The 12,734-nt window shown below is 49.8% G+C and overlaps 1 protein-coding gene across 20 annotated transcripts in view; it reads right to left on the minus strand.

The window, feature by feature from the left end:
* Nucleotides 1-12,734, minus strand: part of LOC148390239 (dedicator of cytokinesis protein 3-like) — a 34,663-nt gene that overhangs the window by 1,512 nt on the left and 20,417 nt on the right. For 5 of the 20 annotated variants that reach the window (XM_088388802.1, XM_088388810.1, XM_088388806.1 and 2 more), the window contains 30 exons: nucleotides 12,143-12,338; nucleotides 11,929-12,056; nucleotides 11,610-11,714; nucleotides 10,600-10,698; nucleotides 10,160-10,254; nucleotides 10,010-10,085; nucleotides 9,831-9,931; nucleotides 9,182-9,240; nucleotides 8,966-9,114; nucleotides 8,700-8,785; nucleotides 8,542-8,568; nucleotides 8,254-8,349; nucleotides 7,305-7,365; nucleotides 7,143-7,236; nucleotides 6,908-7,056; nucleotides 6,687-6,773; nucleotides 6,465-6,569; nucleotides 6,221-6,362; nucleotides 5,973-6,139; nucleotides 4,939-5,025; nucleotides 4,542-4,742; nucleotides 4,366-4,449; nucleotides 4,191-4,307; nucleotides 3,962-4,038; nucleotides 3,259-3,322; nucleotides 2,690-2,771; nucleotides 2,530-2,621; nucleotides 2,330-2,405; nucleotides 2,150-2,269; nucleotides 490-1,577 (listed from right to left, as the gene is read on the minus strand). In XM_088388802.1, the coding sequence (XP_088244928.1) occupies nucleotides 1,489-1,577; nucleotides 2,150-2,269; nucleotides 2,330-2,405; nucleotides 2,530-2,621; nucleotides 2,690-2,771; nucleotides 3,259-3,322; nucleotides 3,962-4,038; nucleotides 4,191-4,307; nucleotides 4,366-4,449; nucleotides 4,542-4,742; nucleotides 4,939-5,025; nucleotides 5,973-6,139; nucleotides 6,221-6,362; nucleotides 6,465-6,569; nucleotides 6,687-6,773; nucleotides 6,908-7,056; nucleotides 7,143-7,236; nucleotides 7,305-7,365; nucleotides 8,254-8,349; nucleotides 8,542-8,568; nucleotides 8,700-8,785; nucleotides 8,966-9,114; nucleotides 9,182-9,240; nucleotides 9,831-9,931; nucleotides 10,010-10,085; nucleotides 10,160-10,254; nucleotides 10,600-10,698; nucleotides 11,610-11,714; nucleotides 11,929-12,056; nucleotides 12,143-12,338 (3,111 nt within the window). In that variant the 3' untranslated portion in view covers nucleotides 490-1,488. The other 15 variants (XM_088388804.1, XM_088388816.1, XM_088388813.1 and 12 more) reach the window with 12 other exon arrangements.

Consider the following 12,734-nt stretch of genomic DNA (forward strand, 5'->3'; position numbering starts at 1 on the left):
TATCAGAGGGACAACTCGGGTGGGAGGGTTGGGAGCCAAAGTCAGAGAGGCGGGATTGAGGTGGTTTGGACATGTGCTGAGCAGAGACCGGCGGCTACATAGGGAGGAGGGTGGAGGAGAAGAGGGAGGCCAAAGAGGAAGTTTATGGGCATTGTAAGGGAGGGCATGCAGGTGGTGGCTGTGTCAGAGGAAGAGACAGAGGTGAATTGGAAAACATTGATCTGCTTGACGACCCCTAACGGGAGCAGCCCAAAGAAGAAGAAGCAGCAGCTTGTTTATGTGCCGTTTCACTCACGTTCAATGCATCCCAGAGGGGATGAGGAGGAGGGGTTGGTGGGAGAAATGGGAAGGAGAGTAACTTTGCTCGGGAGCACACAGCGAGAGCAGGAGGAGGTCACCTAATAGGTGGTGGAAAACATCGTCGACAGGTGGGGGCGACAGGGGGGGGCGTGACGGAGAGGCAAGAGGCTGCAAAGAGAAGACTATAGGTTGGGGGTGTTCATCTGTGACTTGATCCAACTACACTGCTCAAAAAAATTAAAGAAACAGTTTTTTATCAGGGTATGGCATGAATTCAATTAGACTTTTCTGATAAGGTTTTGGTCAGGTACGCGGCAGAGGGGGTTGTGAATCAGTTTCAGCTGCATTGGTGTTGATGGAATTAACAACAGGTGCACTAGAGGGGCAACAACAAGATGGTCCCCAAAACAGGACTGGTTTTGCAGGTGGAGGCCATTTCAAGTTCCTCTCTCCATCTTCTTTAACTGGTTTTCCACAAGTGTTGGCTTTGGCTAGAGTCATTATCACGACTGGGAGCATGAGGCAATTTCTTAACCCTACTGAAGTTGAGCAGATTGTCCAACTCCTCCAGGATGGCACATCCATGCGTGCTGTTGCAAGAAGATTTGATGTGTCTCCCGATACAATCTCCAGAGCATGGAGGAGATTCCAGGAGGCAGGCAGTTACACTAGGAGAGCTGGACAGGGCCGTAGACGGTCCTCATCCCATCAGCAGGACCGACATCTGCTGCTTTGTGCAAGGAGAAACAGGTTGAGCACTGCCCAAGCCCTACAGAATGACCTCCAGCAGGCTACTGGTGTGAATGTCTCTTTCCAAACAGTCAGAAACAGACTTCACAGGGGTGGCCTGAGGGCATGACGTCCTGTAGTATACCCTATGCACACTGCTCAGCACTGTGGAGCTCAATTGGCATTTGCCATAGAACACCAGAATCGGCAAGTCCGCCACTGGCGCCCTGTGCTTTTCACAGATGAGAGCGGGTTTACCCTGAGCACCTGTGATAGACGTGAAAGGGTCTGGAGAAGCCAAGGAGAGCGCTATACTGCCTGCAACATCATTCAGCATGACCGGTTCGGTGGTGGGTCAGTGATGGTCTGGGGAGGCATTTCCATGGAGGGAAGAACAGACCTCTACAAGGTAGAGAACGGCAGTCTGACAGTTATTAGGTATCGGGATGAAATCCTTGGTCAGACCCTACGCTGGTGCAGTAGGTCCTGGGTTCCTCCTGATCCATGACAATGCCCGGCCTCATGTGGCAGGAGTATGCAGACAGTATCTGGAGGATGAAGGAATTTACACAATTGAATGGCCCTCACGATCACCTGATCTAAACCCGATAGAACACCTCTGGGACATAATGTTTCAGTCCAATAGGCCAGGTTGCTCCTCAGACTTTACAGGTTGTAGGCATCTGATGCCCTTAGACAGATCTGGGAGGACATCCCACAAGACACCATCCGTCGTCTCATTAGGAGCATGCCACAAAGTTGTCAAGCATGCATACAAGCACGTGGGGGCCGCACAAGATATTGAAAATAATTTTGAGTTGCAGAAATTGAATTTAGGCAAAATGGACGAGCCTGCCACATCATTTTTTCACTTTGATTTTTGGGGTGTCTATATACTGAGCCCTCTGTAGGCTGCAAACTTTTATTTCCATCAAAAGATGTGGCATCTTTTTGTTCCTGAGACATTAAACTGTCCATATCAGTGTAGATATCAAACATTTTTGTAGTCACCATTGAAATCTGATGTATTTTCAAAGTGTTCCTTTAATTTTTTTGAGCAGTGTATTTTGCCAACTGCTCGACCAACTCAAAGGAAAGGGGCATTTGCACGCAGCCGTACCGTGCGCTTGCGTATTCCGTGGGGGAACGGGAGGTGCGGCGCCAACGTGGGCAGACAGAACAGGGATGACTTTTCTGGTCACGCAGTCCAAACTCCAACTGCCAGCCACCACGGTCACAACTGCCAAAGCAAGGCCAGTTTAGGAGGGTTTGTTAAACATGAATCGGAAGACTTACCGACCTTTGTCAGAGGAGGACAGGTAGGGGTCACTGCAGGGTTTCCAAGCCGGACTCATCAGCTGATGAAGGAACACTCTCTGGAAGAAGAAAGGAGCGAAATTTTAAGTGAGAGGCTGAGGGCCTTTTCAGACTCCAGCATGCGAGCGAACACAGCATGTCCCCTTGGTCGTTTCTATTCTGCGTGCGTGCCTGCGTGCTAACCTGTCCGTCCTCACTCAAGTTTCGGTACATGATGCTGATGGGGTGCTCTCGCTGCAACGGAATAAGCAGCATCGTTTCGTCTGTGCTCTTTTCTGACACGGACGAAGGCGGGAAGGCGAGTGAGGTTGCTAGGTGTTTTTCAGGCATGCGCGGTCATTACCTACGTGCGTTGGCAGAACCGAGCTGACAGCGTGAAAGGGAGCAGGGTAGGTGCAGCTAAAGTTGGAGCAGGAGCGGCTTGCCTGGAGTCCAACATTTGACATGTCAACATTCTGCTGGTAGCGATGGACCTGCTCTGCTTGGCTTGCAGTTCTGTTCAATCTTTGATTCGACTTGGATTTGAAGAAAATACATCATTCCATTTTGTATGACTTGATAAAAATGTTTTTGTGTTGTTGATCGAACTTAGGCCCAGCCTCCATCCTATTTCAAAGAACGAGGCAGAATCCAAAGACTGCGGTGAACGCAAGCTATACAGTAGTACGGTCGAGCCACCCAGCGGAGCCCAACGGGCAAAAGGTTTCCTTGCCGGAGGTGCCAACCCAATGGTGGAGGCAATTTTAGTAGCTGGCGAGCGGTTGCCTTTCAGATCTGTGTTTGGGCACCGTAAACGTGTTCACTATGTTAGGTAGAAAAATAATAGTGTCTGCTTGATTTCCTAAGGCTGGCAGCAGAGCAATGAGACACTATTTGCTCAGACTCATGCTTCTCCCGATTTGCTTGCCTCACCTGAATGCCGTCGAGGTCTTGGCCGTCGGCCAGAATGGGCACATTTCCAACATTTGCCGCCTCACTGGAGATGTGGTGAGAGAAGAAGCCAAGTGGGGAGATGACAAAGGCCCAGACGACGTCAACCGCAGTGGGAGGGAACAGAGAGAAACGGAAGGAAGCAAACAAAATGCCAGATGAATGCACTTGGCACGATCTGAGGAGGCGAGAAAGGTAGACAGGGAACGGAGACGCCAAGACTCCACACGAGTGGGACTGAAGGAAAAAAGGAAAAGACAAGTTGACACACCACACCGCTCTTTGCTCCTTTAAGCAAAAGACACAAGACGAGATAAGGGCTGGGTCGCGTGCCATCGTCTGCGATTGAGACAATTAACTTTGATATAGGCATGCAATTCGCTTTCGGCAAGTTTCAGCAGTAAAAAGTTGCCAACTTAATTTTTTTCATGTTTGAAAATACATTTTACCACTTGCTGTCCACTGACATTGATGTCCAGCGTAATAAGCAGTCACGACTTAGCTTGTCAATGTTAGGAGAGCCGTGACGGGTTGTTACCCGACTCCCAAGTGCCTGGAATGCCATTTCCGGTCCATGGCAAGTGCAAAAAGGCTAGTTTCAAATGCACAAAGGACTTTTCAAATTTATTCGAGACAAATCTATTCACTGCCGCATCGATTTCCCTTCAAGACAAAGGACCCTGACCTGTGTCGGTGCACCGTGAAGCCCTCGGGACCCGCAATTCCTCCAGCAGTGTTGGCTTGGCTTGCAGCGCATGGCGCCTGCAACACGGGCACAATGGCAACTTCAATCAACGGTGGCAAATCACCACGACAATACTTCAGCGTCCCAGCCCAGAGCGCGCATGGTGACATTTGCAGCAAAAGTCAACGGGGTCGCAACAAAAAGGATTCTTGCTGTCCTGAGTTCTTACCCGGCAGAGGCTGCTTCTGATCACCTGGAACCGATCCATCAGCTTCTTGTGCAGCGGCCGCATTTCAGGATGCACCAGTCTGCCGTGCACGGCCAGGCCAGCTCCCAGCACCTCAAGCTGGAAGGAAGCTTTTGACATCATCCGGCTGGACGAGGGTGGCACTCGCGCTTCTCACCTGCTCCTGCATCAAATCTTTCAGCTGCGAGATTTTGTCACCATCCTGAGGGTGGCTGCCGATGTAATCCTCGTCGAAGAAAGCCTGAAACGGTGAAATGGCAGAGAGGCTCAGGAAGTGGCGTCTTGGTTAGTAAAAGCAGGGCGTGCGCGACAAAAGCCCATCACCGTGCCCACCTCTTGGTAACGAGCGATGCCGCCGTTGACAGCAGCGTCCACCACGCCATTGAGCGTCATGCTGAGCAGGTTGACATCGTCACCGGCGACATTGTTGACACCGTGCGGCCGCATGAGGTGATAGCGGCTGATGAGCGAACGCAGCTCCTGGTTCTTGTTCTCCACCACACTGACAGCATTTTCCAGCGGACTCACCTCCACCTGAAAGGGTTGGCCTTGACACTTGTATCAGTTCCCTCTTTAGGGCAGACCTGGCTGCGAAGGGATCTTCTTGTGAGGATCCATTAAGCCACTTTGAGATCAGCCTCGGGATTTGTGCCTCGGCCGTCGGTTTGGACGGGTGCGAACCACTGTCGCTTTGTCGTCCAGTCACTCATTCACTCTCTCATTCACTCACCAGCTCTTGCTCCTCCACCTCAAACCAGGGTGAAATTCCAGGCAAGGGGTGAGCCAGGACCAGAGTTGTCCGCTCGATCCATAGACTCTGCAACAGCAAAGCGGCCGACATCATCAAAATTAGTTCTTGCGGGTTTTTTTTCAACATTGCAGACTTTCCATGTGTTGATCGGCTGATCCGCCCTTGACTTTTGCACGAACTATCCGGCGGTGAAAACACATTCAGTAGAACCTTGAACTCCAGGTTCAAACAAATCGGAATTCGAAAAAATTCGAAGCTTTTGAACCCCCCAAAACCGAACAAAACACCGAACTCCGAACAGCTTTTCGAGCTGGGTCGAGGCTCATCAACATTCCCGAATCAACGTTCGGTTCGGCTCGACAAGCTAAATTGCGTCTTGAGAGCATAAAGCCATGAAATGAAGACATGACCTGGAACAAAAATTCTGAAAGGGATGATGCAACAAGATGTCATCAACAATAGCCCAGTGCCCTCTAGTGGCCAGATGAAACCTCTCCAGTAGCAGCTCTATTTTCTTCATTAAGAGCCAAATCGACTGCTTTTAACTGAAACACGGCATCATATTTTGTCCCCCATAATGAGGGTTTGTGTATAAAAGCTTCCTTTCTCCAGTAATGTACGTCTTGATGTTGTTGTGTCTCGTTCGTGTCAATTTAGCGCCACTATTTGCCTGGCGAACCGACATGCCACACAAAAATCTGTAATTATTACACAAAAGGGTCAAATGCTGCTACGTCAGAACGGATTAATCCGTTTCCCATTATTTCTTATGGGAAAATTTTAATTAAATCAGTGTCCGACCAGTTTTCTGGAACGAATTATGGTCGAAGTCAGAGATTCTACTGTACACACTATTCTCGCATGATGTACATACACCCCTGGCAGAGTGAAGGGAAATTAGTTTTCAGTGGTTTGAAGGATGCCGTGGCAAATTGGCAAGGTGCACTTTGGGACAATCAAAGCAGGTGTGCTTTTTCACCTATTTGGTAGGACAATGCAAGTAAGCCAATAACCTTGAACTCATTATCTGGATCTTTGGGTCCTTTATGGAATGGTCGGTCGTGCCGGAAACGGTGAACATTGTTAACCCGGTAAAAACTCTTGATTCGGTCAGGGACTCGGTGTGACCGGAGGATGCCGTCAGCTTCAGGAACTGGTGTGACGGCGTAAATCTGAAGGTCTGGACGCTGCCGGTCAAAGAATAGAAGACAAGCTGCCCACCGCGGCGGCTGCAGCGGGCGCGCACACCAAAGCAGGATACACTGAGCGTTGGACTGCAGAATGGCTTCATCGGGCTGGTTGGGGTGCCGCATGGCGATGGCTTGCGGGAACTCTGCCAGCATCCTCTGCTGAAAGGCCTCCAGGCGTTCATAGTCGTGACCGCGGCACACAAACTCTTTGTTCTGGCAGAGACACGTGCAACTTATTTGTGCACTGTGCGACATCTATTGCTCTACGCCTCCAGAGGCTTCATTGCGCAAGCATTGCAAAAAGCTTCCACTGACCCTGAGGAAGAAGGGGAACATCCTGCCGTAGAATCCCACCCTGAAGAATTTGGGTTCCAAACGTTGTTGCTCCATGATGTCATCAAAGTAGGCCGCCTCCAATTTCTGTGCAGCCAAAGAAATCACAGCAGACGAGATGAGAGTGCGAGCCATTCTCTTGGAATTGTGCGGCGACATTACGGAAGCGACCGGCGGCGTGTGGAAGGTCTTTGTCATACTGACCCGAATCCAGCTGAGACTTTGATAGTCGTACAAGGATTCATACTGGAAAGCCAGTTCCCTGCACAGAGGGATGCCAAACTCCCAACACTGTACGCAGGCAGGCAGTACTGATAAGTTTAGCAACTCATTTGACTGACCTGAAACCTAACTTGAGTCACTTGCGCTGTTCAAAGGTGCACTTTGACACAAATTTGGCAAAATAGTGGATGAGCTTTCTTTACCTTCCCCTTGGCAAAATAGTGGATGAGCTTGCGGGAAAGCGCTTCCTTGCGCTGCCACTCAGACTGAGAGGGATAACGCAGAAGCTCTTTTGTTGGCCGCTCGTCCCAGTGCAGCAACTCCCAGTACAACAAAAGCGTGAAAGCTGCCTCTGTGAGTCGGCGTCACAAACAAATGTCGCCAAAGTGCCTGCCTGCCTTCGTCCCGCGTGTGCGCGCGTGTGTGCCTGCGCTGTACCAGTGTAGTTGCCCGCCCCCACATGCAAGTCGCACAGTTTGTGGATGTAGCGGATATACATTTCCTCCTTGTTGAGCTCCGATTTGTAGAAGGTCTGAGCATCAACATTGTCTTAATGGCGGAATGCATCATCGGTCGTTCATCCGTCGTCATTTGTCTCACCAAGAGATTGACGGTGCACCCTGTGCTCTTGCTCTCTGTCTCATCTCCTCTCATGCCATCCCTAAGGACGAGATGGACAAAGCTCATCACTTCTCCATTGCAGCTTTTGGGCATGGTCAATCATGTCCAACAAAATCCTCTTTTACAAATGGGCACAGCGTTTCACTTAGATCAAACCTGGGCAAATTACGGCCCGCGGGCCACATCCGGCCCTTTGTGCGTCCCTGTCCGGCCCGCATGAGGCCAATCGTAATTAAAAAAAAAAATATATATATTTGTGTCGTGCATACAATACAACTGTTTCGCTTTTATTTTGAAAGGCGTCGCACTTCCGTGTAGCGTACGTGTATGTGAGCTGTGCGTGAAGGTGAACAGTGCGAAGTAAAGTTGACAAGGAGCGCTGTGTTTTCAACAGGACATGGACTGCCAAGTATTTCTTTACAGAAATGAAAGATAAAGCCATGTGCCTGATTTGTGGTACACAGGTCGCTGTGTTTAAAGAATATAATTTGAGTCGCCACTACACGACCAAGCATGAGAAAAAATACATCTGTCTGATAAACAGAGCGCATCAGAGGCTGATGCGTTGCTAGCAAAACTGCAAGCCCAACAAGGACTTTTTATCAAACTTCACACCCAGAGATGGAGCGGCTATGTCATTTGAGGAAACGTTAAAGAAGTTAAGAATAAATTGTACTGATTAATAATTGTTTTTTATTTGACCTTTACACCACAATTTCACATAGCTTAATATAAATATAAACAGAATAATTGTATTCTTCTAATTACCAGTACCAACTATTTAAAATAAATAATTTAGTGCATTTTACAATGGAAGACAATTGAGCAGGTTTAAGTTATCGTAGGTGTGGCCCTGTGACACGACTCAGGTTTTTCATGTGGCCCCTTGAAAAAATTAATTGCCCACCCCTGACTTAGATCAACCCACCTGTAGTCCAAAAGACGTTCCATCAGGCGAGTGACTGACGTAACCAATGAGGTGCCCGTCTCTCTCCAAGTTTGCTGCTCAATCTTCTCCAACAGACTTAAAGAAAACAACAAATCAATGGACGAATTAAATCCTTGCATCTCCTCTTTGGGTCAGTCATAAGCAACACACACAAGACTCAAAATGGCATCTTTGGACAGAATATCGCTGCATTTGAATTCTTGCATAGATCCATACAAGTCACTTTCAGGGAGACGAGGCGGCAAGACGGAGCGAGTGCCTGCATACCTGGGGTATGGCTCCAACAGAAGAGTTCTAATCCCCATCGCACAGAGCAAACAGGCCACAGCAGCGGTCGTGCACAAAACAAAAGGTTCAATCAAGGAATGAGTTGAAATACAGCCATGTAACCCAGGCTTCTCAGGACACTAAACGTTTGGGTTTACAGCAAACTGAGGAGTTCTCTGTAGTCATCGTCGCCTTTGCCTTCGGAAACCAAAGCATCCAGCTTGTCAATCAGCTCGGCCTCCACCTACACCACCACAATAAGCACAAATCAAGTCCACCGGCACTGTGTTTGAGAACACTCTCCAGACACCCGGGGCAAAGCTTGGGCTCGGGTTCAAACGTGCAAACAATACCAGCCTATGAAGACTAGGTGCCTTGTGGATGCAGGGGAAAGCATGTCGCTCAGTGGCGAAGGAGGGCTAACCTGTTTCAAGCTGCCCTCTTTGCGCTGCTCCCAGTCCATCATGTCGTGGAAGATGGGGACCATGACATTGCGGATCTCTGCCTGAGGCACCAGAGTGACGCCCAGGAACGGGCCGATCATCCCAGGAATCAAGTGTCTCTTGTTTTCACCTGCGGCGCACGGCAGACCTTTGACACTGCTGCCAATGTAAGGAAGCCTTGAGCACTGGGTTCTTACTCAGGTTCTGCCACATGCTGAAGAGTTCATATGCCATTGTCACCCTCATGTCCCCGTACCTGCAGTTACAGTGCACATCAGGGGAGAAAGTGACCCGAGGGAACAGGCTCTTTTTTTTTCCGGCTGTCGTTGCCGTACTCGAAAGAAGCAGAATTGCGCATCCGCACTTCAGTGTGTACCAGTGGGGTTCTCCTTCGCGTGAGCTGGTCGTATCAGCCCCAAGGGGATATTTGGCGTGCGCAGCACAGAGTAGGCAAGGAGATAAAGTCCGTGACTTTAAATAATTTAGGAGCACTCATTAGAAAGGACACAGGAATGAAGCATCGACCAAAAGTTCAGATTGTTTTGGATACAAAGATAGTGAGAGAAGTGGGATGCTTCCTGTAGCTGATTTCAGAAACGCAGCTGCACAGATTTTCTGCATACAGGTTCAAACCACAGTGTCGCTGGCCCTTTTGATCTCGAAAAGTTTGGATGTGTGCCCCCGCTAAATTGGTGTGGCGTGAGATGCTCCAAATGGCTCTTTGATGTAACCAAGCTCTGCTCTCCTCAGAGCAGCAGCCCTATGACAGCCCAAGTCAGCGAGCGTGTCTCTTGAAAATTATGCAGACTCCATTTTGCAACGAGGATGACAGAAACAGGTCCTTACTTGTCAAAGATCTTCTTCCTCTTAGCTGCACTCATGCTCTCCAGCTGCAAGCTGGGCTGGTTGATGTACAAAACTGCTAGACTGAAGTAGGCGCTCCACACCTGCGCACAGTCATAGAAATGATCGCCAGGAGACGAAGCACTCACATGGCGGTGGACGAGCGGCGGCACCACAAACACCTTGAAGTCAAAGTCGGCTCCGACAAAGTTTTCTAGCTGAAAGGGTGCCAGACGCTGCACCGTGCGCAGGATGATGCTGCATGAGGAGCACAAAGTTAATGGCAGGCCCGTCCTCCCCTTGCGGTTGTCCATCACGCCCCGGTGCCTTACTGGCTGCTGAGGAGCCTCATCACAGTCCAATCCCGCGGAAAAATACTCAGCTTCATCAAGTTTCGGAGCACGCACCAAATTTTCATCATGAACTCCTGACGAGACAAAAGCGCAGTCACCTGGGCACGTCATCTAGCCTGGAACTCAGACGGCGTGTCTACTTCCAAAGCAGAGGTGTGAAGTTGCCCTGTTTAGGCCCGGTGGATGCGAACGACAATATGCAATGGGTGGGGTGGTTAGGGTTGCCTGACCTGCCCTTTTGGATTCAATGTGAAACCCAATCAATCCCTTTTCAAGTCAAAGGAGCTAATCATCTGACGGTCTTGGAAAGGGTTGTGTGTTACTCAAACTCCAACCGCTGTTCTTTTCTCTGGCATATTTCTGACTGACACTTCTTATTGTGCGTCTTCACAGCCCGACGCTTGAACCCTCGGACTTACCTTGAGTACCTCTTTGCTCTGAAAGTTCTCCATCAGGTGTTGGAAGTGGACGTCAGTCATGTGACGAAGGAGGGACAGAAGGCAGGACACAAACTCCCCCTGGCAAAAAGAATCAGAGCTGTGCTAAGGTCAGCTGAGGGCTCAGAGGCAGGCGGGACGACGGGAGCCCATGTGGGAAACATGACCGAGTCCATCAGTCTTCCTGGTGTCTCAAAGAGGAACTTTCAAATGAACAGCACGGACAGGTGCAAAAGCAGTTTCTGTGAATATTCACCCGACGGCTTCAAGACGTGGCTGACAAACACGAGATAGGCGAGGGGCAAATGTAGCGGGCGGGGCAAAATGTGCCACATCCTCATTTGAAACAGAGGAAAGTCACAAGGTTTAGAAGAGGTTTTAGCACGTACCCAAAGAAGGCCCAAATGTGCTTAGCTGACGGGCTGATTGTCACGTGCCGTGCCAGAGACGCTCGGCCGGCAACTTCCCTCAGCCACACCCCTTCGTTACCGTAATGTCTGTCACCTGCTTCCTCTTGTTACCTTGTGCATTTAAACCCTGCCAGTGTGTTTCTCCCTGTCGGTGTCTACTGTTGTCTTTCCGTCCCTGTCCGCGCCCAGTGTTCCTGTCCTGTCGTCTAGTTTTCCCCCCGGTCTTGTCTGGAGGCTTACAGTCAGAATTTTATCCGTGTCCAAGTGGACTTCTGTCTGTCTGTTTGTTTGCTGGCTGTGAGTCTCTGTCCCCTACGTGTCTTCGTTTTCCCACCTGACTCCCAACTCCCTTTCCCTTCAATAAACCCTGGTTCAAGCTGCATTTGGTCGCCCTGGCTCCAATAACTCCTAAGACTGATTGAGTTATTCCACAACACGCTCCTACTCCCACAAGGCAAAGTTGGAGTGGATGCGTTTGACACACTCCTGCAGAGTCGCATCTTGCCCCGCCTGAGAGAGCTTTGATTGTTGGGTACTAACAGAGGTCTCGGCGGTGCACTGCGGATAGCGATGACCTCTTACCGCCTCCTGCGATTGGCCGCTGCTTGTGATTGACAGCAAGGTCTGCAGCAGAACGTCCAACAAAGACTCCACCATCAGCTCCACCTCCACCTGTACGGATGCATCCTGGCAAAGGAGGAGGGAAAGCAGAGGGGTCGGGGCAAACCTTTTCTTTCACACACAGATGCGAGCTCACCTTTGGACTTTTTTTTGAATAGGGTGAAACTGAATTACATCTCGCGGTGATACAACCGGCGATAAGCGTCTGATCGTCTGACAAAGTCAGACCTCAATAGAGTTGAAAAAGAATTACATGAAAAGATCTGTGTGCGACTGTTACCAACGAGCTGGCCTTGATGATTGAGAAAAGAGAAGTGAGGATTCTAGAACACGTTGGCAGCTCTTTCTGATGCCTGAGGTGGAGATGAATGTGATGAAGAACCAAAGGGAGTAGGATCCTTCGAGACTCTGAGCAACCACACACAGCCATGTCCCCGAACATCATTAATCCGTGCTCTCCCACTTGTGAGTTCGGCTTCCAGTAAGCCCTTCACCTGGTAAAGCAAACAGGCTGCTCTCCACAGTGCGAGCGATGGACTGTAACCTGACGACATCCATGGAATGTCCCACAGTGGCAAGCACGGATGGAAAACTTGCCAAAGTGCTGCGCACAAATTCCGCCACTTCTTGCACTGAAAATATGTGCAGCAGCTCATCAAAAATAGCTGTAAAGGAGCGCAATGCGGCCACCTGCACAAAAGGTCACAGCAACATTCATTGTCAGACGCAAGCTTTCAAGGTCTTGCGGAACTCAAGACAAATCATCTCAGCCGTCTCCGTCCATTGATAGCAAATGCATGACAAATTCCATTGTTTCAGGTTGTGGATTTGATGATCGCGCAGGCGAGTGATTCGGCTGATGTGCATGCGCTGTCGTCATGTTTCAACCGCTCGGAGGAAATCTTTGCAGGTAATGTATCATTATTGAAAAGAAGCCCACTGACAGCGGTGTCGAGACAAGCAGGGAGTGGCGGGACTTCCCCTCTCCCGTCCATCTGTGGGCTTGGCCCGGGGGACCTCGGGATATACAAAGGGGTAACCCCGCCCTAACCCTATACCCCCCCTGGCAACAAGTTGTAAAATATT

This window comes from Syngnathus floridae, chromosome 11 (genome assembly GCF_059516105.1).
Source record: "Syngnathus floridae isolate MCC-2025c chromosome 11, RoL_Sflo_1.0, whole genome shotgun sequence".
NCBI lineage: Eukaryota > Metazoa > Chordata > Actinopteri > Syngnathiformes > Syngnathidae > Syngnathus > Syngnathus floridae.